General features: G+C 42.0%; 1 protein-coding gene across 1 annotated transcript in view; it reads right to left on the bottom strand.

Annotated features, from left to right (window-relative positions):
* The window catches only part of LOC126159737 (glutamate receptor 1-like), an 80,717-nt gene that overhangs the window by 12,416 nt on the left and 45,366 nt on the right, over positions 1-22,935 (bottom strand). Inside the window, exons 3-5 of the mRNA XM_049916572.1 lie at positions 22,473-22,815; positions 17,785-18,001; positions 3,581-3,792 (exon numbers count right to left, since the gene is read on the bottom strand). Of these exons, the coding sequence (XP_049772529.1) occupies positions 3,581-3,792; positions 17,785-18,001; positions 22,473-22,815 (772 nt within the window). The remainder of the gene's footprint in view (positions 1-3,580; positions 3,793-17,784; positions 18,002-22,472; positions 22,816-22,935) is intronic.

Here is a 22,935-nt window from a genome sequence, read left to right on the forward strand (position 1 = left end):
GACGTCTTAAGAAGCAGTGTTGTATCTGGTTTCAAAAAAATCTATGCTACGTTATCGATTGTCAATGCAAAGATTTTCGTGGATAATACCTTCCACGCATTGCAATGTGGCAATAGAGGAAAAGTCCACAGAATCAGTATCGTCTGTTTTTCACACCTTTGCCCAACTAAACACATAAAGTCGTTAATTCAGACATAGCCAGTATGGAGACAAACGATCAAAAATTTTGAAATTAAGACAAAATTTTGTAAATAATATATCTTAAAGGTGATGATAGTGAGAGCATAATATTAAATGATGACTCGTTTCCGCTGATTACACAGCTATTTTCAGATCTGGAATAGTAGCAAAAAACTGCATTAAGGTAGAGTCCCAGAAGAGGTTACACGAACCGGAATAATACAACCAAAAATTCGATTGTATACGGATTACAAAAACACATATAGTGTAGTTGATTTGCTGCAGTCACACGAAATCGTATGTACGTGCACCTGCCTTCCGAAACTCTGTCGTCTATGTCATACTCCTGATGCACCGATACCTTAGACGGAGGGGGAGAGATCACTGTCACATTACGCCTCCTTAATACCGTACATGTCGCCGTCGAAGAATTACCAAATATGGTTGATAAACTGTCAGTTTGAAAACCTCATCATCGTCCTTGTTCTGTCGTTTTCACGTCTGCAGAGTTTTCTGTACTTAGCGAGACCAAAATACTCTGTCCAGGAACATAGTCTTTAGTTGTTGTAATTACTGTTGGAGGTTATCGGCGTCCTAGATGACATGGGCTTTGTGGATCAAGGTATTTGGAACACCGACTACTTGTACCGGATAATGGAAAATAGTAGCCTGTAGATAAAGCTCTGTGTAAGTGGGCTTTCGAAACATCGAGTATCCACTTGTACCATTGTGCTTACATCGCACGAAGATCTCTAAAACCGGCAAACAAAGTTATGTCTCCATCTCCATAATAAATGTCAAAGATAAAACCTGCTTAGCCATTCTTTACTGCAGGGCCATCTACTTTGACCTACCGTTATGATTCCCGTTTACTTCACAATGCGCATAGGTGAACCCATATCTCATACAAAGTGAATAATTGGTCCATAAATGCAATTTACGTATTTAGTTCTAGTTTACATTCAATAGATGCACCCTCTGTCGTGTACACAGCTTTGTCATTTTTAGTTCTTCACGTAACTGGTGGAATACGGCTTCTTATATCAAATCATAACATCATTTACTTCACACACTAAATCGTTGAACCTACGATACCACATCTACGTTGACATCTACATCCGTGCTCTGCAAACCATTGTGAAATGCGTGGGAGAGTGTACGTCACATCGTTCCATTTATTACAACTTTTTCCCGTTTCATTCACGTATGGAGCGCGGGAAGAATGGTTATTTAAATGTCTCCATGTGCGCTAAAATAAATTTAATTTTATCCTAACGGTGCATAAGGGCACGATACGGAGCGTGCTGTAATGTAATCCTAACTTCATCATTTAAAGCTGGTTCTTGATACTTTGTAAGTGCGCTTCCTCTGAATCCTTTACGTCTGTCTTCAAGAGGCTGCTAGTTTAGTCTTGTGACACTCTCTTACGGGTCAAACATGCCTGTGACCATTTTTGCTACCCTTGTCTGTATTCCAGTTAGTTCTGTTTCTTATAGGTCCCACACACTTGAGCTGTTTTCTAGGACTTGTTAGCACGAGTAATTTGTAAACAGTATCCCATCTATATTGACTGAATTTCGCTAATATCACCAATAAAGCAAAAGTCTTCCACCTGCTTTACCCACTATGGAACCTTTGTGATCATTCCATTCTGAATCCCCTCTAAGTGCTACACACGGGTAATTGTATAACTCGACCGATTTCATCTGTGACATATTGATATTGTCGTCATAGGGTACTGCGTTTCCTTTTCGTTTTGTGAGGTACACGGTTTTACATTTCTGAACATTTAAAGCAAGTCGCCAGTCTTCGGAACACTTTGAAATCTTCTCAAGCTCTGACTTGATATAATAATAGCAACTCCTCTTAGACAGTACTCCATTGTAAATAACAGCACCATCTGCGAAGAGTCTGAGATTACTATTAATATTCTCCGCAAGGTCATCAGTATTCAGGAAGAACAGCAGGGATCCCGACACATTTCTCTTTGTAACAAACGATGTCATTTCTACATCTTGCATTTCCTATATATTTCCGCCTGTGACTGCATTTTACCATGGTCCTTCACATCTTCAAGAGAAATAGAGCGATATTTGAAGTGATTTTTTCACTTACTTGTTCTTCAAAAGTTTTAATTATCGGTTGGATGCATTTCATTTAGCTACAAACCGTTCAAAACAAAAATAATTTTACAGCAACTCGTTGAAAGTTTTGTGCACATTGGAATGAAACGCTCACAACGGGGTTACTTCAAAAATGAGTTTAAATACAACTGTCCCTTCACGAAGTAGATAACATTTGTTATTGCACTACAGGTTCTAACATTACAGATACAAAAGGGAGATGCCACTGACGTTCCTGTACATTCGTGCTCTTCCTGTACACCCGTGCTCTTTTAATATAAAAGTTTACAGCAACCTGAAGTTATTCAGTAATTCCGGCCCTGCAATGAGACCAGCTACATTTGCAAGAATATTTCATTTAAAGTACGCCTGGTTTCGGTTTCACCCAGGGACATTTTCAGATCACTTCAAATGCAGCTATTTTTGTATGAACAAATGTATTTGATGTCATCTAACATTGGCAGTGTGTGAGGACAAATGTGGTAGTGTTTTTTAAATTGAATCTGTAGCCAGAAGAGCTGCTGTTATTGCTGCCTGTTATTTGCAGTCGTGGAACTCGCCACAGTAACAATGGAGAATTAAAATGTTTTCCAGATAATTATGTAACAGCGATAACTGGTTCTGCCCAGTGCTGTGTCGATGTTATTCTAACAACGCAGGCTGTGCAATTATCTGTTTCATGCCTAATAACTGGGCTTTGGCTTTAATCATACGTTTCGTCCCGTAGAGGACTCACAGTACCTGCGCAAGTTTAGGATGTAGACGCAGTGACATATGGATGGTTGGATCAGTGCGGGCAGCATACTCGGGGATAGCAGAGGCGGCCAAGGCTACACCTCACGTTAAGTTTAAGATCCAGGTTCGATTTCAGGCCCAGCAAAAATTTTCATTGCTACCAATGCATAGAGCAGCCAAAGTTTAGCCCCATTTTCCAATGTGAATATGATTCTCATACAGTTTTTCTTGTTATAGTTCCTCAAGGGGAACTATATTTCCTTCTTACTATTAGAAAGCATATGTGGACGAGACAAGAGCTTCAACCACAAGGTGTTTACCAGATAATTACCATTACTCATCTCTGTAGGAAAATGAAGTGCTAGCATCTTGACAACGACAACCATTGCCCATAACCGTAAAATATGTACTCGATCGATAAGGGAATTGAACGCAAGAAACCACGGCTAGTTTATCAATACGAATTACAAAATATGTGGAATATCCTATTTTACATATTATGGTGACTAAACCAGCAGGAAACTACGATAAACTGATCATACCTCCAGGAAGTCTCTCGACGATAATCGCCAAGTCTCGTGTGGTGACCCGAGAACGCATGATGTCTGGTGTGAGCGCACGGAAACGCTCTATCAGGTCCAGGTAGATTTGATCTGTAAGTCCGATGAGGGAGTTGAGGAACGCAATGTCGATTTGTGCCCACTGCAGCCCACTGTCATGCAAGTCAACCACGGTGTCTATGGGAGGCTCATATCTAGAAAAAAAATATAAAAATTGAAATTACTATGTTAAATAGAAACTCTCATAATCTTAAGAGACAAACATTATTAGCATATTTTTCTTTGCTACTGTACACTGTGTCAAAAGCAGCTTATGTTCTTTTTATTAATTTGATGCTGCCCTTCAACTTTTACTGCCTTACCCAGATTCTTTAACCTTCATGTGGGTAATACACCAATACACATACACATCGATAACGTTTTACTTATTGTAATTCTCGCCTACCCCATTTTTCCCTTTATTTCTCTTTTTGCATTAACTTTCTTATTCTTGTGTGATTTATGTTTCGCTAGCGTATTTTTGATTTCGGTGATGGTTATCTGTGCATCTCCCCGCGAGACATTTTATTACAAGTAATTTCGACGACAATATTTTTCTATTTGTTTCGATAGAATTCGATACATGGATAATGCTGTACGATCAAAAAAATATTACTACATTAATGTAAATTAAATACAACGAATAATAAGGAAAAGAATGATACGTCACATTACTAGTAATCGCAGAGAATGAACCTTGTACTTATAGAAACTGTAAATGTTGAAAATGTTATATCTTCATTACAAAACTTGTATATTATAAGTTATATTTATTTTAGTGTCACTTGCATTTAAAAGGCGTTGGGATATTACAGCAGTGAATTGAAAATGTTGATATGAAAATGTAGAATTGTCTCAATAACACGCTGTTTGTGGCTGATGCATATAATTTTTTCCAAAGAGCCTTGAATGTTGTGCTGCAGAGTTGTAAATAAATTTCTCAACAACAGGAAACAATGTTTTCATCACATACCGATCACTTCCATTATTTGCTATCATTCAGTTGAATTAGTTAAGTAGCATGAGCTACAAATCTTCGTGTTATACGACAGAGTCTTACATGAAGCCTCAGAAACAGTTTCATCACACACTGGGCCCTCTTTTGGATTAAAAATATTCTTGCACCTGATTTGAGTCACACCAAAATTCTAATTCGCAGTATACTAAATATTAGGAAAGTAATACACCATTACATTGCCAAAATTGCGAAGCTAGAAAATGTAGAGCCATCCATCACAATAATGCGACATCTTCAACTTCACAGACAAACTAACGCTATTTTTCAATAAAATTATCAGTTATAACTACCAACAGAGAATCGGCCTTAAAAAATGTAACCGTTGTTTACATTAACATTTTCATAATTCAAGTGACTGTAACTGAGAATGCTACAAGATATATACTTCTCTTATTTCACGTGTAGTGCCAGATAGAAACATAAAATTTATAAGAACGCTTTGTTCGAAAATTGAGCTTAGTGGTTAACCACAATATTTAATTTTTAGCCGCTGACGGCCATCAGTACAAAACTGTATGCGTTGATTTGCCTTTCGATCACATAATCGCAGTTGAAATGTTGAGTTTCCACATAACGTACCTAGGATACTGTGTTAAGTCGATAAGTATGCTCTACAGAGGTTTGAGAAGTATTTGGCAATGCAGATCGTTTTTGACACTTAGAACAATTGACATGTCATAGTAACGCGTGTATTCGAAATAAAAGAGAAACGCGTATGTGAAACCAATGAAAACCACTGAAGCGGAGTCAATGTTTGGTCGAAGGGAGGGGGGAGGAGGAGAAGGAGGAGGAGGAGGAGGAGGGGCGTTCAGACGAGATGCAATGACATGAAATTATAATAGTGCAAGACGTTCTGATATTCTGAACATGCAGTGTAAAGAATCTGGTACCACTTACGATAAGTGGGTAATCATAGCAAAAATTTTAATTTGTAATTACATATCACTAACAGTTAATTTTGCGCACTTGAATGTAAAGTCACAAAGCAATAAACAAATTTCTGAGGAGAGAGTATGAAAGAAAGCTCCAACGAATATGACGATAGTACCAATATTCTCATGCTTACGATATGGTATTCATTACAACCAAGATGATGTATAATAACGCTCCTGTTAATTGTAATACTGTGCTTTTTGATTAATTAACACTATGATGAGCCAGGTTCCTTCAACTACGAAATTATTTCAATTCACTCACTTTGAACGCAGTTTATTAATATAAAATAATTTTCCGTCACATAAACGTTTCACATTAAAAATTATTTTGCGATACTGTGTGATGTTAACTCAAACGAGAGAACCGCCACTTTGCGTGGGCACCCTTGCTCTCTGCAGTTCAACACCAACTGACTCGTTGTTTGCTGTGCGCGCTACTGCACACTTTTTGCTTCAGTGATATTGTATTCAAACATATTCCAATTAAAATTAAAACTCTTGATACTGAAGTTAATTGTGACATAAAATTTGGAAGCATAGTAAATTAGGTTAACTAGTGATTTCTGTTAATTAATTACAATTAATTAGGCATTAAGTAGTATAAATGATGACTAACTGACAACCTCAGCTGCCGACAGGTGTTGTTGATATATCTCGTTGTGGACAAATGAAAATGTGTGCTCCGACCGGTACTCGAACCCGGGAACTCCTGCTTACGTGGCAGACGCTCTATCCATCTCAGCCACCGAGGACAGAGATGAATAGAGCGTTTGCCATGGAAGCAGGAGATCCCGGGTTCGAGTCCCGGTCGGGGCACACACTTTCAGATGTCCACATCGAGGTATATCAACAACACCTATCGGCAGCTGAGGTTGTCAGTTAGTCATCATTTAATCCAGGGAAAAGCTGCACGGTCATACACAACAGTAAATTATTTCAAGAACAAGTTACTGTCTTCGTATATTAAGTGGTATGACAACTGATAGTTAATTAATGTGGGTGACCGTGAAAGTAACAGCCACACAAACACTAATTGTCATTTCCCCCAGGGACTTACACCTAGTGAGTACGTGGTTGGCGACCACGGGGTACCGAGCTGAGTCTCGAGTAGCTTCCGCCTACTTATGTGTGGTTGCCCTCTTTTCTATCTTTCCTTCCTGGCCATCCTTGACCTCCTTTTGTTTTTTTATGGCCCCAATGCTGTTGGGTTTTGAGGAATAACATGTCTTGGCACATTCTAACCTCTACTTCTCAGGCTCCATGGTCAACGGCTTGGAAGAGGGCAGCCTGTATGGTCTCAACGATGGGAAGGGCAGTTGAACCATCTTTGACCAAATGAGAAGTCCTAAATGCTAACCACAGTCGAAATGGAGACAACCTGTACAGTGCAGTTGATTGATAACTAAAAAAAGAAAAAAGTAATGTCTGTTCTCCAGAGGAGGTGCTAATAAAAGGCGTCCATTCCCCATGTCAGAATCGGCCTAAGGTCATGCTTGCAACAGCTTCTAAACTGCTCGGCGACTAGCTTTATGACAATGCGGCCGTAAAACCACTTTTAAATCCTTATGGAAATGCTGTCCTGGTAGCACGGTTGGGGTGTCCCCTGAAAACGACACATTTTGGTAGAGCCCAGTCAGCGTGGCCAATACGCAAGGGTTACCATCGTAAGGGCGATGTTCTTGAGGACAATATTATAGAAATGGAAGAGATGTAGATGAAGATGAAGTAGGAGATATGATACTGCTTGAAGAGTTTGACAGAGCACTAGAAGACCTAAGTCGAAACAAGGTCCCAGGAGTAGACAACATTCCATTAGAACTACTGACAGCCTTGGGAGAGCCAGGCCTAACAAAACTCTACCATCCACTGAGCAAGATGTGTGAGACAGGCGAAATACCCTCAGACTTCAAAAAGAATATAATAATTCCAATCCCAAAGAAAGCAGGTGTTAATAGATGTGAAAATTACCAAACTATCAGTTTAATAAGCAAAATATTAACACGAATTCTTTACAGACGAATGGAAAAACTGGTAGAAGCCGACCTCGGGGAAGATCAGTTTGGATTCCATAGAAATGTTGGAACACGTAGGGCAATACCAACCCTACGACTTATCTTCGAAAATTGATTAAGGAAAGAAAAACCTACGTTTCTAGCACTTGTAGACTTAGAGAAAGCTCTTGACAATGTTGACTGGAATAATCTCTTTCAAATTCTTAAGGTGGCAGGGGTAAAATACAGGGAGCGAAAGGCTATTTACAATTTGAACAGAAACCAGAAGGCAGTTATAAGAGTCGAGGGGCAGGAAAGGGAAGCAATGGTTGGGAAGGGAGTGAGACAGGGTTGTAGCCTATCCCAGATGTTATTCAATCTGTATATTGAGCAAGCAGTGAAGGAAACAAAAGAAAAATTCGGAGGAGGAATTACAACCCATGGAGAAGAAATAAGAACTTTGAGGTTCGTGGATGACATTGTAATTCTGTCAGAGACAGCAAAGGACCTGGAAGAGCAGCTGAACGGAATGGACTGTGTCTTGAAAGGAGGATATAAGATGAACATCAACAGAAGCAAAACGAGGATAATGGAATGTAGTCGAATTAAATCGGGTGATGCTGAGGGATTTAGATTAGGAAATGAGAAACTTAAAGTAGTAAAGGAGTTTTGCTTTTGGGGAGCAGAATAAGTGATGATGGTCGAACTAGACAGGATATAAAATGTAGACTGGAATGGCAAGGAAAGCGTTCTGAATAAGAGAAATACGTTAACATCGAGTGTAGATTTAAGTGTAGAAAGTCGTGTCTGAAAGTATTCGTATGGAGTTTATCCATGTATGGAAGTGAAACATGCACGATAAATAGTTTGGACAAGAAGAGAATAGAAGCCTTCGAAATGTGATGCTACAGAAAAATCTGAAGATTAGATGGGTAGTTCATATAACTAATGAGGAGGTATTGAATAGGACTGGGGAGAAGAGAAGTTTGTGGCACAACTTGACTAGAAGAAGCGATCGGTTGGTAGGACATATTCTGAGGCATCAAGGGATCACCAATTTAGTATTGGAGGGCCGCGTGGAGGGTAAAAATCGTAAAAGGAGACCATGAGATGAATACACTAAACAGATTCAGAAGGATGTAGGTTGCAGTAGGTACTGGGAGATGAAGAACCTAGCACTGGATAGAGTAGCATGGAGAGCTGCATCAAATTAGTCTCAGGACTGAACACCACAACAACAACACAACCATCGCAAGGGAGGCGAAGGCTAAACAAGCGAGCCCATACATTCTCTCTCTCATCACTGAACGGCGGGACTATGACTGGACGATGCAGCGAACTATGGCACTCGAAAGGAGGCTCATAGATATTTGTGCAGTCCGAGAAAAAAGGTGGCGTCAACGTAAGTCATATGACATTGATTGTGGTTATAAACTGCTATACATTGGTACCTGCAGAACAACTGACGGTGTCAGCATTATCGTAGCAGCGAAATTCCTTGGTTCTGCCTCTGAGGTGCAGAGTTACGACGATCTCGTTATGAAAATTGTCTACACAGCAGATAGACAAAAAATCCACTTCTTAAGTATCTATGCCACATCAACCGCCCTGAGTGCAGAAACCAAAGATGCCTGCCTAGGACTGTTTTAAGAGAAGACTGTTGAAGTTCCAGCAGAAGTCTCTTTACCGTTGCTAGTGACCGAAATAGCCATGTCGGACAAAGAAAAGAAGATCATGACTTCAACGGTGGACATATACATGGAAAGAAGAACGGTGAAGGCCAGCGAATCGTCGAGTATATAGAAAATCTTAATCTGGTCATCAAGAACACTTGGTTCAAAAATCGTGAAACTCACATAAACATGTATTTTAGTGGATCAAACGTGACTCAGATTTATTACACTACTGGACATTAACATCGCTACACCAAGAAGATGACATGCTACAGCCGCGAAATTTAACCGACTGGAGGAAGATGCTGTGACATGCAAATGATTACCTTTTCAGAGCATTCGCACAAGGTTGGCGCCGGTGGCGACACCGACAACGTGCTGACATGAGAAAAGTTTCCAACCGATTTCTCATACACAAACAGCAGTTGACCGGCGTTGCCTGGTGAAACGTTGTTGTGATGCCTCGTGTAAGGAGGAGAAATGCGTGCCATCATGTTTCCGATTTTAATAAAGGTCGGATTGTAGCCTATCGCGATTGCGTAACGGATCGTGCAGGCACGTCTCGAGCCCTGAGTCAACAGATGGGAACGTTTGAAAAACAACAACCATCTGTACGAACAGTTCAACGACGTTTGCAGCAGCATGGACTATCAGCTCGGAGACCATGGCTGCGGTTACCATTGACGCTGTATCACAGACAGGAGCGCCTGCGATGGAGTACTCAACGACGAACCTGGGTGCACGAATGGCAAAACGTCATTTTTTCGGATGAATCCAGCTTCTGATTACAGCATCATGATGGTCGCATCCGTGTTTGGCGACATCGCGGTGAACGCACATTTGAAGCGTCTATTCGTCACCTCCATACTGGCGTATCACTAAGCGTGATGGTTTCGGGTGCCATTGATTACACGTCTCGGTCACCTCCTGTTCGCGTTGACGGCACTTTGAACAGTGGACGTTAAATTTCAGATGTGTTACGACCCGTGGCTCTACCCTTCATTCCATCCCTGCGAAACCCTACATTTCAGCGGTATAATGAACGACCGCATGTTGCAGGTCCGGTACGGGCCTTTGTTGATACAGAAAATGTTCGACTGCTGCCCTGGTCAGCACATTCTCCAGATATCTCACCAACTGAAAACGTCTGGTCAATGATGGCCGAGCAACTGGCTCGTCACAATACGCCAGTCACTACTCTTGATGAACGTGGTATCGTGTTGAAGCTGCATGGGCAGCTGTATCTGTACTCGCCATCCAAGCTGTTTTTCACTCAATGCCCAGGTGTATGAAGGCCGTGATTACGGCCAGAGCTGGTTGTTCTGGGTACTGATTTCTCAGGGTCTATGCACCCAAATTGCCTGAAAATGTAATCACATGTCAGTTCTAATAATATACATATGTCCAATGAATACCCGTTTATCATCTGCATTTCTTCTTGGTGTAGCAATTTTAATTGCCAGTAGTGTATGTTCTAGAACCTCTAAGTTGTATCAGACACGAAAGTTATTCCATATGAAACCATCGCAGCGTAACACCGACCAGTCATCATAAGCTTAGAATGAACCTACCAACATCGTGGTACGCCACCGAAAATGGAAAAACTGTATCACGAATTTCTTGAAGAGCAAACAGTTCCCTGTTGGAATGCTTACAAACAATCACGCAGAGAGGCTAAGGACGTTATTGCTGTCACAAACGCGTTCAAGGATCTTCATCGCGTGGTTCATTAATCTGATCGGGCGGTAATTAGAACACTTGGCAAGGCTTCCTCTCTTTTCGAAGACGGTTACTGTTATGCTCTGCTGCCAATCTGTTGGTAATCTACCTACTGTGATGATCTGGTTGAAAAGATATGTTGTCCAACCTGCCACACTCCATTGCTGAGAACACCATAATTCTGCTGGGATGTCATCGGGCCATTGGGTTGCCCTCTCTTCATCTCTTTCATAGCAGCCTCAATTTCTTTGACTGGTCCTTCAATAGCTGATACTGTTGGTATTAGTGGATGGAGAAATTCCTTGGTCGAAATGCTCTCAAAGTAGCTCCAACAGCGATTCCTTGCTTTCTTACAGTCGGCCAGCAGCTCATTCGCTTCATGAATGATGGCTGCAACAGTATTCAGATGTCTACACGATACATGAATCTAGACACACGCGAAAGAGTACGTGACGTTTATCGACTAGTTAAATCAAAACTTCGAAAAACGAAAGACATCCAACACTAGTTTCAAAACAAAAACACCTTTTGCACGCTACAATTTATCATTGGCACCCACAACATAAGGCCACAGACACATAAATCGCAAACGATTATGGCTTCTACAAATAACCACTTAGAAGTCGGTGGCGTAGTTAGGACTCAGTTGTATTAGCAGGCAGCTAAATCTCGATCCATGACCACACCCATCACCAACTACTCAGCAAAACTACTCTTCTATCAGTTCAATAGAATAATATCCATGCAAACCTCTCAATTAAGATTTTCTGTGCAATGTCACACACAAAATCAATCACCCGTACTGTGCAATAGTCACAAGATAGTTTTCTGTACAGTCACACGTACACTACCAATGACGCTCACAGCATTATAACAATAACAGAATTTTCCATATGGCTTTCGCTTAGAGGAAACAACCCCACGCCCAGCCTGTCCACAAAGTAGCCACATAAAGGCGCACTTTACATATGGATCTTCCATATGCAATATTACTGGAATTTTGTGACACTGAATGCACAGCCTGTACTCTTGACTGTAAACTATGCTGCATTACTCGACCGCTGAAAATACCGCTGTCGGTCACTAGAGCAACCTAACAGTACTCCTCCTGTATTGTTAGGGCCCCTGTATGCTTCTCCACTGACACCGCCTTTCTCGCATCTGCGAAAATACACCAACTGAACATTGGGTTACTCGCGTCCACACAGCAGCCACGAACCACGCTGACCGTCTGTGAAATCCCGAACTCGGCTCGTGGGCGCACGTTTAGGAGAAGGCTTCCTGTCATTTGCTGTCCACAGACTGACTCCGTCGTCCATTTCTTAAACTCGCGGCTGCACCTGCGGCCTCAGCGAAACCTTCGGGCTGCTACACCCACTGAGAAGGGTAATATCAACGTCTAAACACTTGACTAATGGTTCGCCAAGGTTTCTCAGCTTCAGGTACCACGGCTGTAGGCAGAGCACCGTGCCATCGTGCGCCTCCTCTCCTGCTCCACTGTTCCCAACTCGAAGCGTCGCCCGCCTCTGCAACACCAGCCGCCGCTCTAGCCCGGTCACGCCCTACGCTGACCTCCGGCGTCTCCATTGGCTGCCCTGAGGTGACTGCACTCGACTGTGGGAGATTGTGTGCACGCTGATCACGGGGCAGGTGAACTTCCACCTTGCTGTGCCTAAGGTCAGCTCGGAGTGTCGCTCGCTACCTGTGGCACGACCGTAGAGAGCCTGTATAGGGAGAGAGTGGCCAACAGGGCGATAAGGCGGCCATTTTTCTGCCACACTGCGGGCGGGACTTTTGAATGGACAGTAGTCGAGTAGTGGAGTACACACCCATCAAATCAAAAGCACAAGACAATACGGCGAAATGATTCGTTACATTCCTTTCTTTAAAGCTATAATATACTCATAGTAGCCTACTAAACAGCACAGGAAAATTTGATACAGTGGCTGTAAAAATTAATCGTTACTTGAATTTGTCTCCTTTAAAGTTCGTTTACTAGACATATTCCAATGAAACGGCTTTTAGCACTATGGGACTTAAATTCTGAGGTCATCAGTCCCCTAGAACTTAGAACTACTTAAACCTAAGTAACCTAAGGACATCACACACATCCATGCCCGAGGCTGGATTCGAACCTGCTACCGTAGCGGTCACGCGGTTCCAGACTGTAGTGCCTAGAACCGCTCGGCCACACGGGCCGGCTTGCAATCAAAGTAACGTAAATAAAAAAAGGTAGTGTATAGCATTTGTTTTGTATCGGAAGTGCATAACGCTACGATTTAACGCACATGCATTACGTCATATGAATGAAAGTCGTTACTTGTGACATGCAAAAAGTGTGAGACATATTAGTACTTCTTGTCACGTCACGTCTATATACTGAATACCTCTCGTAGATAACAAACGAAAAGGGTTACAAAAATCAGTTAATGTTAAATTTAGGCTACTGTAATAACGACCAAGTATAACAAGAAAACTACCGGTCTCTTCTACCCCACAGTAAGTAGGCCTATTAAAAACTGTCTTCAAGAGTACCTACAATCTTTTACTACGAATAATGTTTCAGCAACCACGACAACTGCGGAAAACGTGCTTACAACTTGCCTGCATCAACAGTCAGGTAATAATACTGAAACCAAAATAATGCGTAGTGTTCTGATTCCAAACGAAATTAAAGTTTGACGCTATAAAGTCAAATGAGCATGCCACAGCAATTACATGAACTTTCCGTTTCCTGCAAGGACTTTCAGATATTGGCTTCAGAAAAGCTTGTGATGCTACCAGTATGCACGCAAACGCTAATTACGTACTAAATACGATATACAACTAAATCTAACATGCACAACGCATAAGTCTCTCAACAATTCAAATACCTTTTAATCGTTTCCCAAAGTCCACTGAAATTCAATTCAACTCAAAAGCACGGCGAACATAGGAAGGGCGAGAGACGTTTGGCAGAAAAATGGCGCCAAAGCTAATCAATTAATCACGGGCAACTTCGTCCATGGCCACTCTCTCTGTATGCAGGCTCTCTAGCACGACGGCTGCCGAGCGAGCCCTCTAGCGGAATAGTCGCGAAAGAGGACCGCTTTCGCAGCCGGTTGGGCTTAGCAGGAAGAAAGAAGTGCCACGAATTTCCAGTTCACGGCATAAACTAACCTTACTGCAAATTTATGATAAAATATTCTGCGACATCGATAAAACACCTAAACATTCAACTGTTACCATCAACTCAGTGAATAAGATGAACACTGCTGCAGCTAATACATGCCACCAAAAACACATCAATAAAGGGAAAAAATGTCATGGTGCGGTTTTCACTATACTAAACCAGTGAAGTTTCTGTCGTACACAAGCAATTGTTAACCTTAGCTGTATCATGACGTGGACTTTTTACAGAAACGGAACTATATACATTTTCTCTGCTACTGGAAGAAGTTTTGAAGAATAACTACGTAAGAAGTGCGGATCTTGGTCAAACAATAGCGAAAATTCCACAAACGTCTTCCGTACTGCACCAGATTTAAGCAAACACGGAACTCAGTTACGGTTCATCAAGTGCTCAAAATGATAAACATGAGTATTGATTATTTCTATAAATCGATTCTGGACGGACAGCCTGCGCACGGAACTGTATCTGGATTCGCTGCAGTAGAGACACATTCTATATGGCATTTCATGTCTTTGGGAGCTATTGGTGTTTCCTTGTGGACCACAGATCAAATCCCAGTGCTGCTATGTCTGGTGGCCGTACAGGTAGTTTTGAATTACCCGAACGACCGATGCAAAAACCCCTTCACGTTCTGTTGAGGACACCTATAGTTACCAGTGTCAAGCAGTCGGAATATATGTCATTGCGCCGGCAGGAGTGGCAGAGCGGTTCTAGGCTCTACAGCTGGAACCGTGCGGTCGCTACGGTCGCATGTTCGAATCCCGCCTCGGTCATGGATGTGTGTGATGTCCTTAGGTTAGTTAGGTCTAGTAATTCTAAGTTCTAGGAGACTGATGACCTCAGAAGTTAAGACCCATTGTGCTCAGAGCCATTTCAACCATTTTTGTATGTCATTGCATGGATTATGGAATGCGTTGTGTCCAGCGGAATATTTACCAACAACAGTCACAGCTTTATATCTATTATTTAGAGTGCTTTCGGTAGAAGACGAACCAATGACGCGATTTTCTGGAAGACCACAGCAGACATTGACAGACCAAAGGTTGTTATTCGTCCATTTGAGCCAGCATGGATTTCCAAGTAACCTCTTCTGAAAAATTATTTCTAAGATCGATTTACCCATGCTTTGTAAGTAATGCTTCTTCCGTAGAAACGTCTCATTACTTTGCTGTTTTTGAAGACACCATTCGGTGAAATGTAAACAATTTTAAAAATCATTTTCATGAAACTCTGATGGAGCGAAATCTGGAAAGGATTAAATGCGTTGAACGTAGTATTCCCAGAATATTTGTGTGGCTGAGCTCTTTCGAACATTCACGTGTGGACTGTGTTTCAACGCTTCTAAAATACACTGTTCAAAATAATTAGGGAAACACAGCTTGGGTGTCTGCCATACTTCACTGAGCAGTAACGGAGGACTCGATATGCTACGATATTATAGCATTATCTTTCACAGTCTTAGCAGCCAACAAAGCATCAGTACATCTTCTTTCATTTACAGAACTAGAACTGAAATGTGCGACAAGTGCCGAAAACAAAGTGGACACAATCATCCATCCCGCCATCGTGCGTGCTTTTCGTTGAACGTTGAGAGCTTCAATAACGTGTATGCCCCCCATGAGCGTTTATCACCGCCTGACATCTGTGTAGCATACTCCGCATTAGTCTGAGGTGGTCACGCTGTGGTATCCGTTCCTATTCTGTAATAACAGCGGTTGAGAGTTTATGACAGAAATGATGGCTAAGAACACGTCTGTCACGCATGTCCCTGACAGGCTTGATGTAATTTAGGTCGGGACCAACCGCTGGCCGCTCCATTAATTCAATGTCCAGGCTTCGCAAAACACCCCTGGTGATGATCGTGACATGGCCGCTAGCTTTATAGTGCATGCAGCACCGACCACATGGTCCAAAAGGATCTATTAAATGTACTAGGAGGCGGTAAGGCGATTATGGAGAATCACAAGACCCATACGGCTGTCAACACTAATACCTCCCCACACCAACCCAGGACCTTTGGCAAATCTGCTTATTTCCTGGTCAAAATTTGACAGGTATCGCTCACCACGGCGTCTCGACGCACGGACATAGTAATCTTACGTCAGAGGAAATCTGTACTCGTCTGTGAACTACACTAAGAACACTCGTCAGTGACGAAGTTGCCAGTCGACATGGGAAAGACAGAGATGTTGCGTCAAGCAAGGTACTCTGGACGAATGGGTCGTACGATCCTCTCTCGTAACCTGTTACTTAGAGTTCGATCGGATATCAGGCTACAGAGGTCCTTCTAAGGTTGTCTTGCAGTGCTCTGGGGGTAGCCATACGACAGCTCAACGCAGAGATGGCCAGATGGGCTTGTAATGCGTTGTCAATCTTGTAAAATTTCGCCTTGTACCGTAAACGTTCTTCCTGTAGCTTGACCATAGCCCATGGATGACATATAGAGAGGTTTTGGCATCTACAGTGATATGGCTAAGTCAATCGTACTTTGATCAAACAGACGGCCTTGAAACCTCCACTGCATTACGTAGTGGTACTGCATGTGCTTGGTTGAAGACAACGTTCACAAACCACAACTGTCGTCTGTGTATCTTACTAGAGAACAATGGGGCCCCTGAGACGCTGATACTCCCTTCCATCTGAGGCTCTGGCTCTGAGCACTATGGGACTTAACAACTTAGGTCATCAGTGCCCTAGAACTTAGAACTACTTAAAGCTAACTAACCTAAGGACGCCACACACATCCATGTCCGAGGCAGGATTCGAACCTGCGACCGTAGCGGTCGCGAGGTTCCAGGCTAAAGTGCCTAGAACCGCTCGGCCACACCGGCCGGCTTCCATCTGAGCGATCGCCTCTTATTGTAGTGCGTAACACAGCCGACAGGTGGCGAACGATTTCAGTTGTTGCACACACTGAAAGCAAATAACTCAAGCTATACATCAAGAGCACAGGTACCGCCTGTATCAAAACAAATTTAACGTACCGGACATTGATAGACATGTTTCCCTGAGTCTTTTGAGCCGTTCCATTTCTCTCGTAAGTTGCAGATCTTTGGCACTGGCGTACTTTATTTCCCTCAGTTCGACTTTCTCCAACTTCTTCGTAGTGTTTCTGAAGTGGATCGTGAGCTCTTGGAAGGATCAAAACCATGCCTTCTTTTTCGACTATCACCTATATTGTAAAAGCCTGAATATCTTCATGAGCAAGATATCTGATGGCCACAACTACAGAAAATGTAGGGACGGGCTGGAGGCGCGCAAGGAAACATATGGACTATTACCTGAGTTGCGTGTTTTCTAAATTTGGTAGAGTAGTACGGAGGTATGCGGTACCTCTGCTACCGCCGACAGGATTGGTGACTGCGGTACTCTTGTCTTGTTACTGTTTGATCAAGTTCCACCCGTCTTACGTCACTCAATTACTCTACTAAGTCTTATGCAAAATCTAATATAGCCTAGCGAAAACCGTACTAGTCCGGGACATATTTTGGAGGGGTCTGTCGTAGCTGCTGCAGGTTTTATAACGACAGTAGTACACCTTCCTATGAAATACTCTAAATTTCGAGTGCAACCAGTCCTTTTGTTGAAGCCCCAATCTTCTTCTGAACCTAACTGGCTGGTAAGTATCCTATTTGATACCTGGGCACAGTGAGCACGGAGGAGAGACCGCTACCGTAGCTGACGGTGAGGAGCAAGTAGGCGATCAGCAGCCAGGACAGCACGTGGCGCGTGGGGCCCACGACACGAGTGTGGCGCCGCTCCACGTCCGGCGTCTGTAGCACCAGCAGGCCCAAAGAACGGAAGAAGCAGTCCTCCACCGTCGAGTACCGCCCGCCTGCCGGCCCATCGCCTGTACCTGAAAAGGTGCCAACAATGACAAGGATAGCTTCCATTTAAAAGGTAAGCAGACAAAAACTGTTATTTACTAATTACTAGAAATAACTAGATTTCAGTACATCAGAACTATTATTGCTAAAAATAATAATTTTGTTGTATTATTAAAATGAAGAGGTATGCTACAGAATGAGCGAGGCGAGGAATAACTGGGAAACACCGACAGAGGAACCTGACGATAACGAATGTGTGAAGACTCTAGGAGAAAACTGACATGCTAGAGGTACCTGTAGAGGGTAAAATCTACAGAGAAGAAAGAGAATGGAATATAACAAAAAAATAATCGAGACTGTCGAATGTAAGATCTACAACGACATAATGAGTCTGGCACAGAAAAGGGAACTGTGGTGGGCGCATCAAACCATCAGTACACTGACAGAAGAAAAGGGCATTGTTTAACCGTACTTCATTGCGTCCTTCAAACGCCTACCCTTATCAAAGACAACCAGGAACTCACTACTGCAAAAAATTCCTGGAATCCTTTCGGAAATCCTATACATCCCGCAAACTTGTGCAGCTGAAATATATGATGTACGAATTTCTTAGGACCCCGTTGCACTGCCATACCTCTATCAGCATATACGTCCCAAGAAGGTCGGAGGCCAAGAATTCTTCTGGGCAGTAGAACGCGTCGCGTTTAAAACGTGCCAACGCTTCGACCACTCTGTATGTGGCCGTCATCAGTGTGTAATCGTACTTACACTGAAGAAGACCGCAAGACTTGTAACATTCAAGGCTTATGGTTACCATCCCTGCATTATGTGTTACTAGATAAATACTCTTATATCTCCAGCTATAATTAAATTCAATTACTTTTCGATACTAGGAGAAAGGGTTTTAGAAGAATAATAGCAATACCAAACAATAGTAGTTACAATACCCATTGTACCATAAACAATCAAAATCAGATTCAGGAAATTAATATATGTAAAATGTTTGGAATAAAGAATAATATATTTCGCTCTCATCATCTGTAAATGGTAGGAATTAAATCTCTAGCCTAATTAACAAAATATATATAATTGATCGTTTAGCATCGTTAGTATGCTTATTTCTGCAATTTTAATACTAATGTCATATTTAGATGTTTAGAAAATGTCTTAAACTTGTTCTAGTAAAGTGGGGAATATTGTAGAGTGTTTGATAATATTGTTAAACTATTTCATATTATAAATTATGTTTTGCATTATAATATTCAGTGGCACATTGTAGGAAGAGTATAAATACTCGGCCTCGAGTATTGTTAAAGGGATGAGTGTTGGACCCACTAGAGGACAGATATATGCCTACAGTTGAAATAAGGACTTGGTGCATGATACAGGTTTGGATTTACAGTAGGGCAACATTTTCTTAAACAGCATATTAGAACAGTGCAGTGACTTCGGAGTGTTAAACAGTTTAATTTAATATGGCAAAAGGGAAAATGATATGTGACTTTATATTCGTACTTTGTTGAGTATTAATGTTGAACAATGCAGTGGACCTCACACACGCATTTCTATCAAATTACTACATCTGGAAATATCGCCAGAGTAGTATGTTCTACTATCGCTTAGCTGTAATAGTAACAACGCGGTTTATTACACCGAAGAATGATCATGAGCTCATAAGATACAGGTTTTGAAGTGAATAAATCTACATAATTACTTTACTTCAGTTTTGGCCTCCATCATTGCAGTGAAATCCATTATGGTATCCTGTATTTACTGAAGAAGCATATTTTAGCTCATTTGTGGAGTCATCAAGGGACACCGATGGCAAAATATTCTCAGGTATTTAAACCATTTTTAACTACTCACTAACCGGTGGGACGTTAGAGTCTGGCCAACATGTTGGTACATTTCAAGCACGACCAATCCAGCAACCCAGAAGAATTTTACGGAAAAGTTCTTCCTTGTCTTTCTACACTGCACAGCTTGTAACAACTTTACCAAACTCATCTATCAATGTTTGTTGTCGCTTTGTAATAAATGAAGACTATAGTACCTAAAGCAGTGATCATCGAACTTTCTCCCTCAAGAGCCATTACTGACATTGTGGGGCAGCACGGGGGGCCACATGTGTGCCGATCCTATTATTAATTGGCAATCTGCATAAATCACTATGTTACGAACCTCCAATAGACTAGATATTGTAAGGATAAGTTGTGGTACCGACCGTTGAAAGTCGTCGCCATTCGGAACACTTCCTGCCGATTGTTCTCCGTCCAGATTGCTGCCTATTTCAGCTAACTTACAGTTGTGGCACTACAGTTGCATAGTGAAGTGTTGTTGATTTTATTAAGGGTGCCAATGACATAGATTAGTAATGGAATTCGTACTAATGCACGACTGAATATGAGAAACCACCTCAAATTTCTTCTACTAACTGCGTTAGGTCGCAACAGCCTTCATTAACCTAATGTTCCTTGCTACAGATAGGTATTGCATTTGAAGATCACCGTCATTCACGAGCCCATGCTACCTCCGTGTAAGAAACTATATCACAGCAATTGATCTGTATCAGACGCCGAGGTTTGTGGATTGTATTACAAGACAGGCAATGAAATATCCCCCATCTGACGTCCTCTAAACCAGCAATGACTGCACTATTTACCCTTCTGCCCGTGAGGTAAGAAGGAAGCTATTTTGCTCACGAGCGAATTCACCCACTGTGAGGTAAAATTAAATACGTCTTAAAATATTACGGATTCTAGTTTATTGTTTCTTACTTAGCAGGAAAACTACACTCTTATGAAGTTCTTGAAGTTAGCTGCGTTTCTGAATTAGACTGATGCTTGCTAAATACATATTATTATAAAATACGACTGAGAACCACAGGCCGCAGGAATACTTGACTCAGGCCACTTGCGGCCCGCAGGTCGCAGTTTGATGACCACCGAACTCCAAGTTTCCTCCGTTTCACCAAACACCGCAAGGCAAACATCGTGCTCTTAATATCCTGATTGTATCTTACCCAGTCACCATTTTATGAAAATTACTAAGTAATAAACCACTGTAAACAGTGAAACATTGACAGCTCAATATACAGAACTTCACGCTGAAGAAGGCGAGGAAAAAAGAAAACGGGTTGTAAGAGGTCCATGATTAAGGAATTTGTTGCTAGCGCACTCGAGCAGATGTAATTTCGATGGATTGCTCACGCGCTGCCTGCGATATGTAAGCTATAAGAGAATCTCAGACCAGAGAGCAATGTTGTCAGCAGTGGGAACTATGTGTCAGTACGAGTAGTCGTGTGTATGGAGTTGCCTGGGTCGATCGTGGGGAGCAATGTCGGAGCCTGAGCGTTGTAGTATAAGGTAAGGCAGCCTCGCGCATATGTAGTATTGTTATATCAAGTCCCATGTAAATGTTTTAAAAATAATCTCTTAATAATAATCTTTCTCATAAAAAGTAACTTTTGACAATCATTCATCTCAATTTAAAGAATTTACTTTTTTCTCCAATCCATGGTCATCCCGATTATTGTAAAGAAAATTCAAGTGTTTCTTTTTATACGTAACAAATCTATCGGCCAGCATTGCACTGGGCTGTGGCACAAAAATTTCTTATAGGAGCAGATATATATGCGTTATCCGGCGACCTTATTGAGGTAAGATTTTTCAGCTTATTCAATATGATCTTTCAGGGCCATGACGAAGCACTGCTGACGTCCAAATTCGCCAGTTTAGACTCACGGTCTGTTAGTTATTGATAGGGTATAAGTAAGCCACAATTTTATTGAGAAATTAGTCACCTTATTATTGTGAGATTACGGAATAATAAACTGTTGATAGGTTAGGAAATTTATTTATTGTGAGGTTACGTATATTTTACTGCTGGGAGGTTACACTAAATGTGAATGATATAATTATTTATTTTACTTTTACTGTTGGGAGGTTACACTTAATGTGAATGATATAATTACTTATTTTACTGTTAGTAGGCTACAATGTCAAATTGTGAAACAAAACAGGCGCTATAAAAACATAATACCTCAGGCAAACTACACCTTTTGGTAAAAAGCCATAAAACAAAAGCTCACTGATGTTGCTGCAACTGCAGTGAAACATGTTGGGAATAAATAACAAAACTGTGTTTTGCTAAAGGCGGACCCCATCCTAGACCATATCTATTATATACGTACACTATATTGAAGAGTGCTGGAGAAATACAGCATCTCTGTCGTATCCCTTTTGCTTGTATTCATTGGCTTAGTTGCTATATTTCCCATATCTATAACACTTGCGGTGATTGTGTACAGACTCTTAACGGCAATTATGACGTGAGATAACCTCGTTCAGGCATGACATTCCACAGCATACCTGTACTCACATTGCCCAATGTTTTCTCAAAATCAGCAAAAGCAAGATGGGTTTCCGAACTGAACTCTCGTCTCTTTTCCATAACTACGGCATTTAACACTTGGAAGGTGACAACCGAGCTGCAACTCACCAAGAACCCGATCCGATAGTTTCTTCACAGCGTACAGTGCAGCCGTGGCGAAAACCACGGAGCAACCGACGGCCGCCCACAGGGCAGGTGAGAAGGGCAGGATGGGGACCTGCCAGCCAGGTAACAGCTGCGGCCGCGGAGCCAGGCACGTGACGCCGGACCTAATATAGGGCCGCGAGTGCTCCATGAACAGGTACTCGGGGTACCAGGCGTAGAGGGCAGCGAACCCCAGGTCCGCCTCGTCCACCGCCACGGCGCCCAGCATACCGTTTCCAGAGCCGTTCTCCCATACTGTGCCCCACTTGTACGTTGTATCTTCAAGCAGGCTCCACGTTGCATTCACCTGCAAGCAACACCGAAGTGAACGTTAAGGGACAAGGCCCTGAGGGAATTTCCTGTGGTTGACCATACCGTCGTTGGCACACTTTTCTCAAACGCTGTTCGTTCAAATCGAACCAAATTT

Source organism: Schistocerca cancellata, chromosome 2 (genome assembly GCF_023864275.1).
Source record: "Schistocerca cancellata isolate TAMUIC-IGC-003103 chromosome 2, iqSchCanc2.1, whole genome shotgun sequence".
NCBI lineage: Eukaryota > Metazoa > Arthropoda > Insecta > Orthoptera > Acrididae > Schistocerca > Schistocerca cancellata.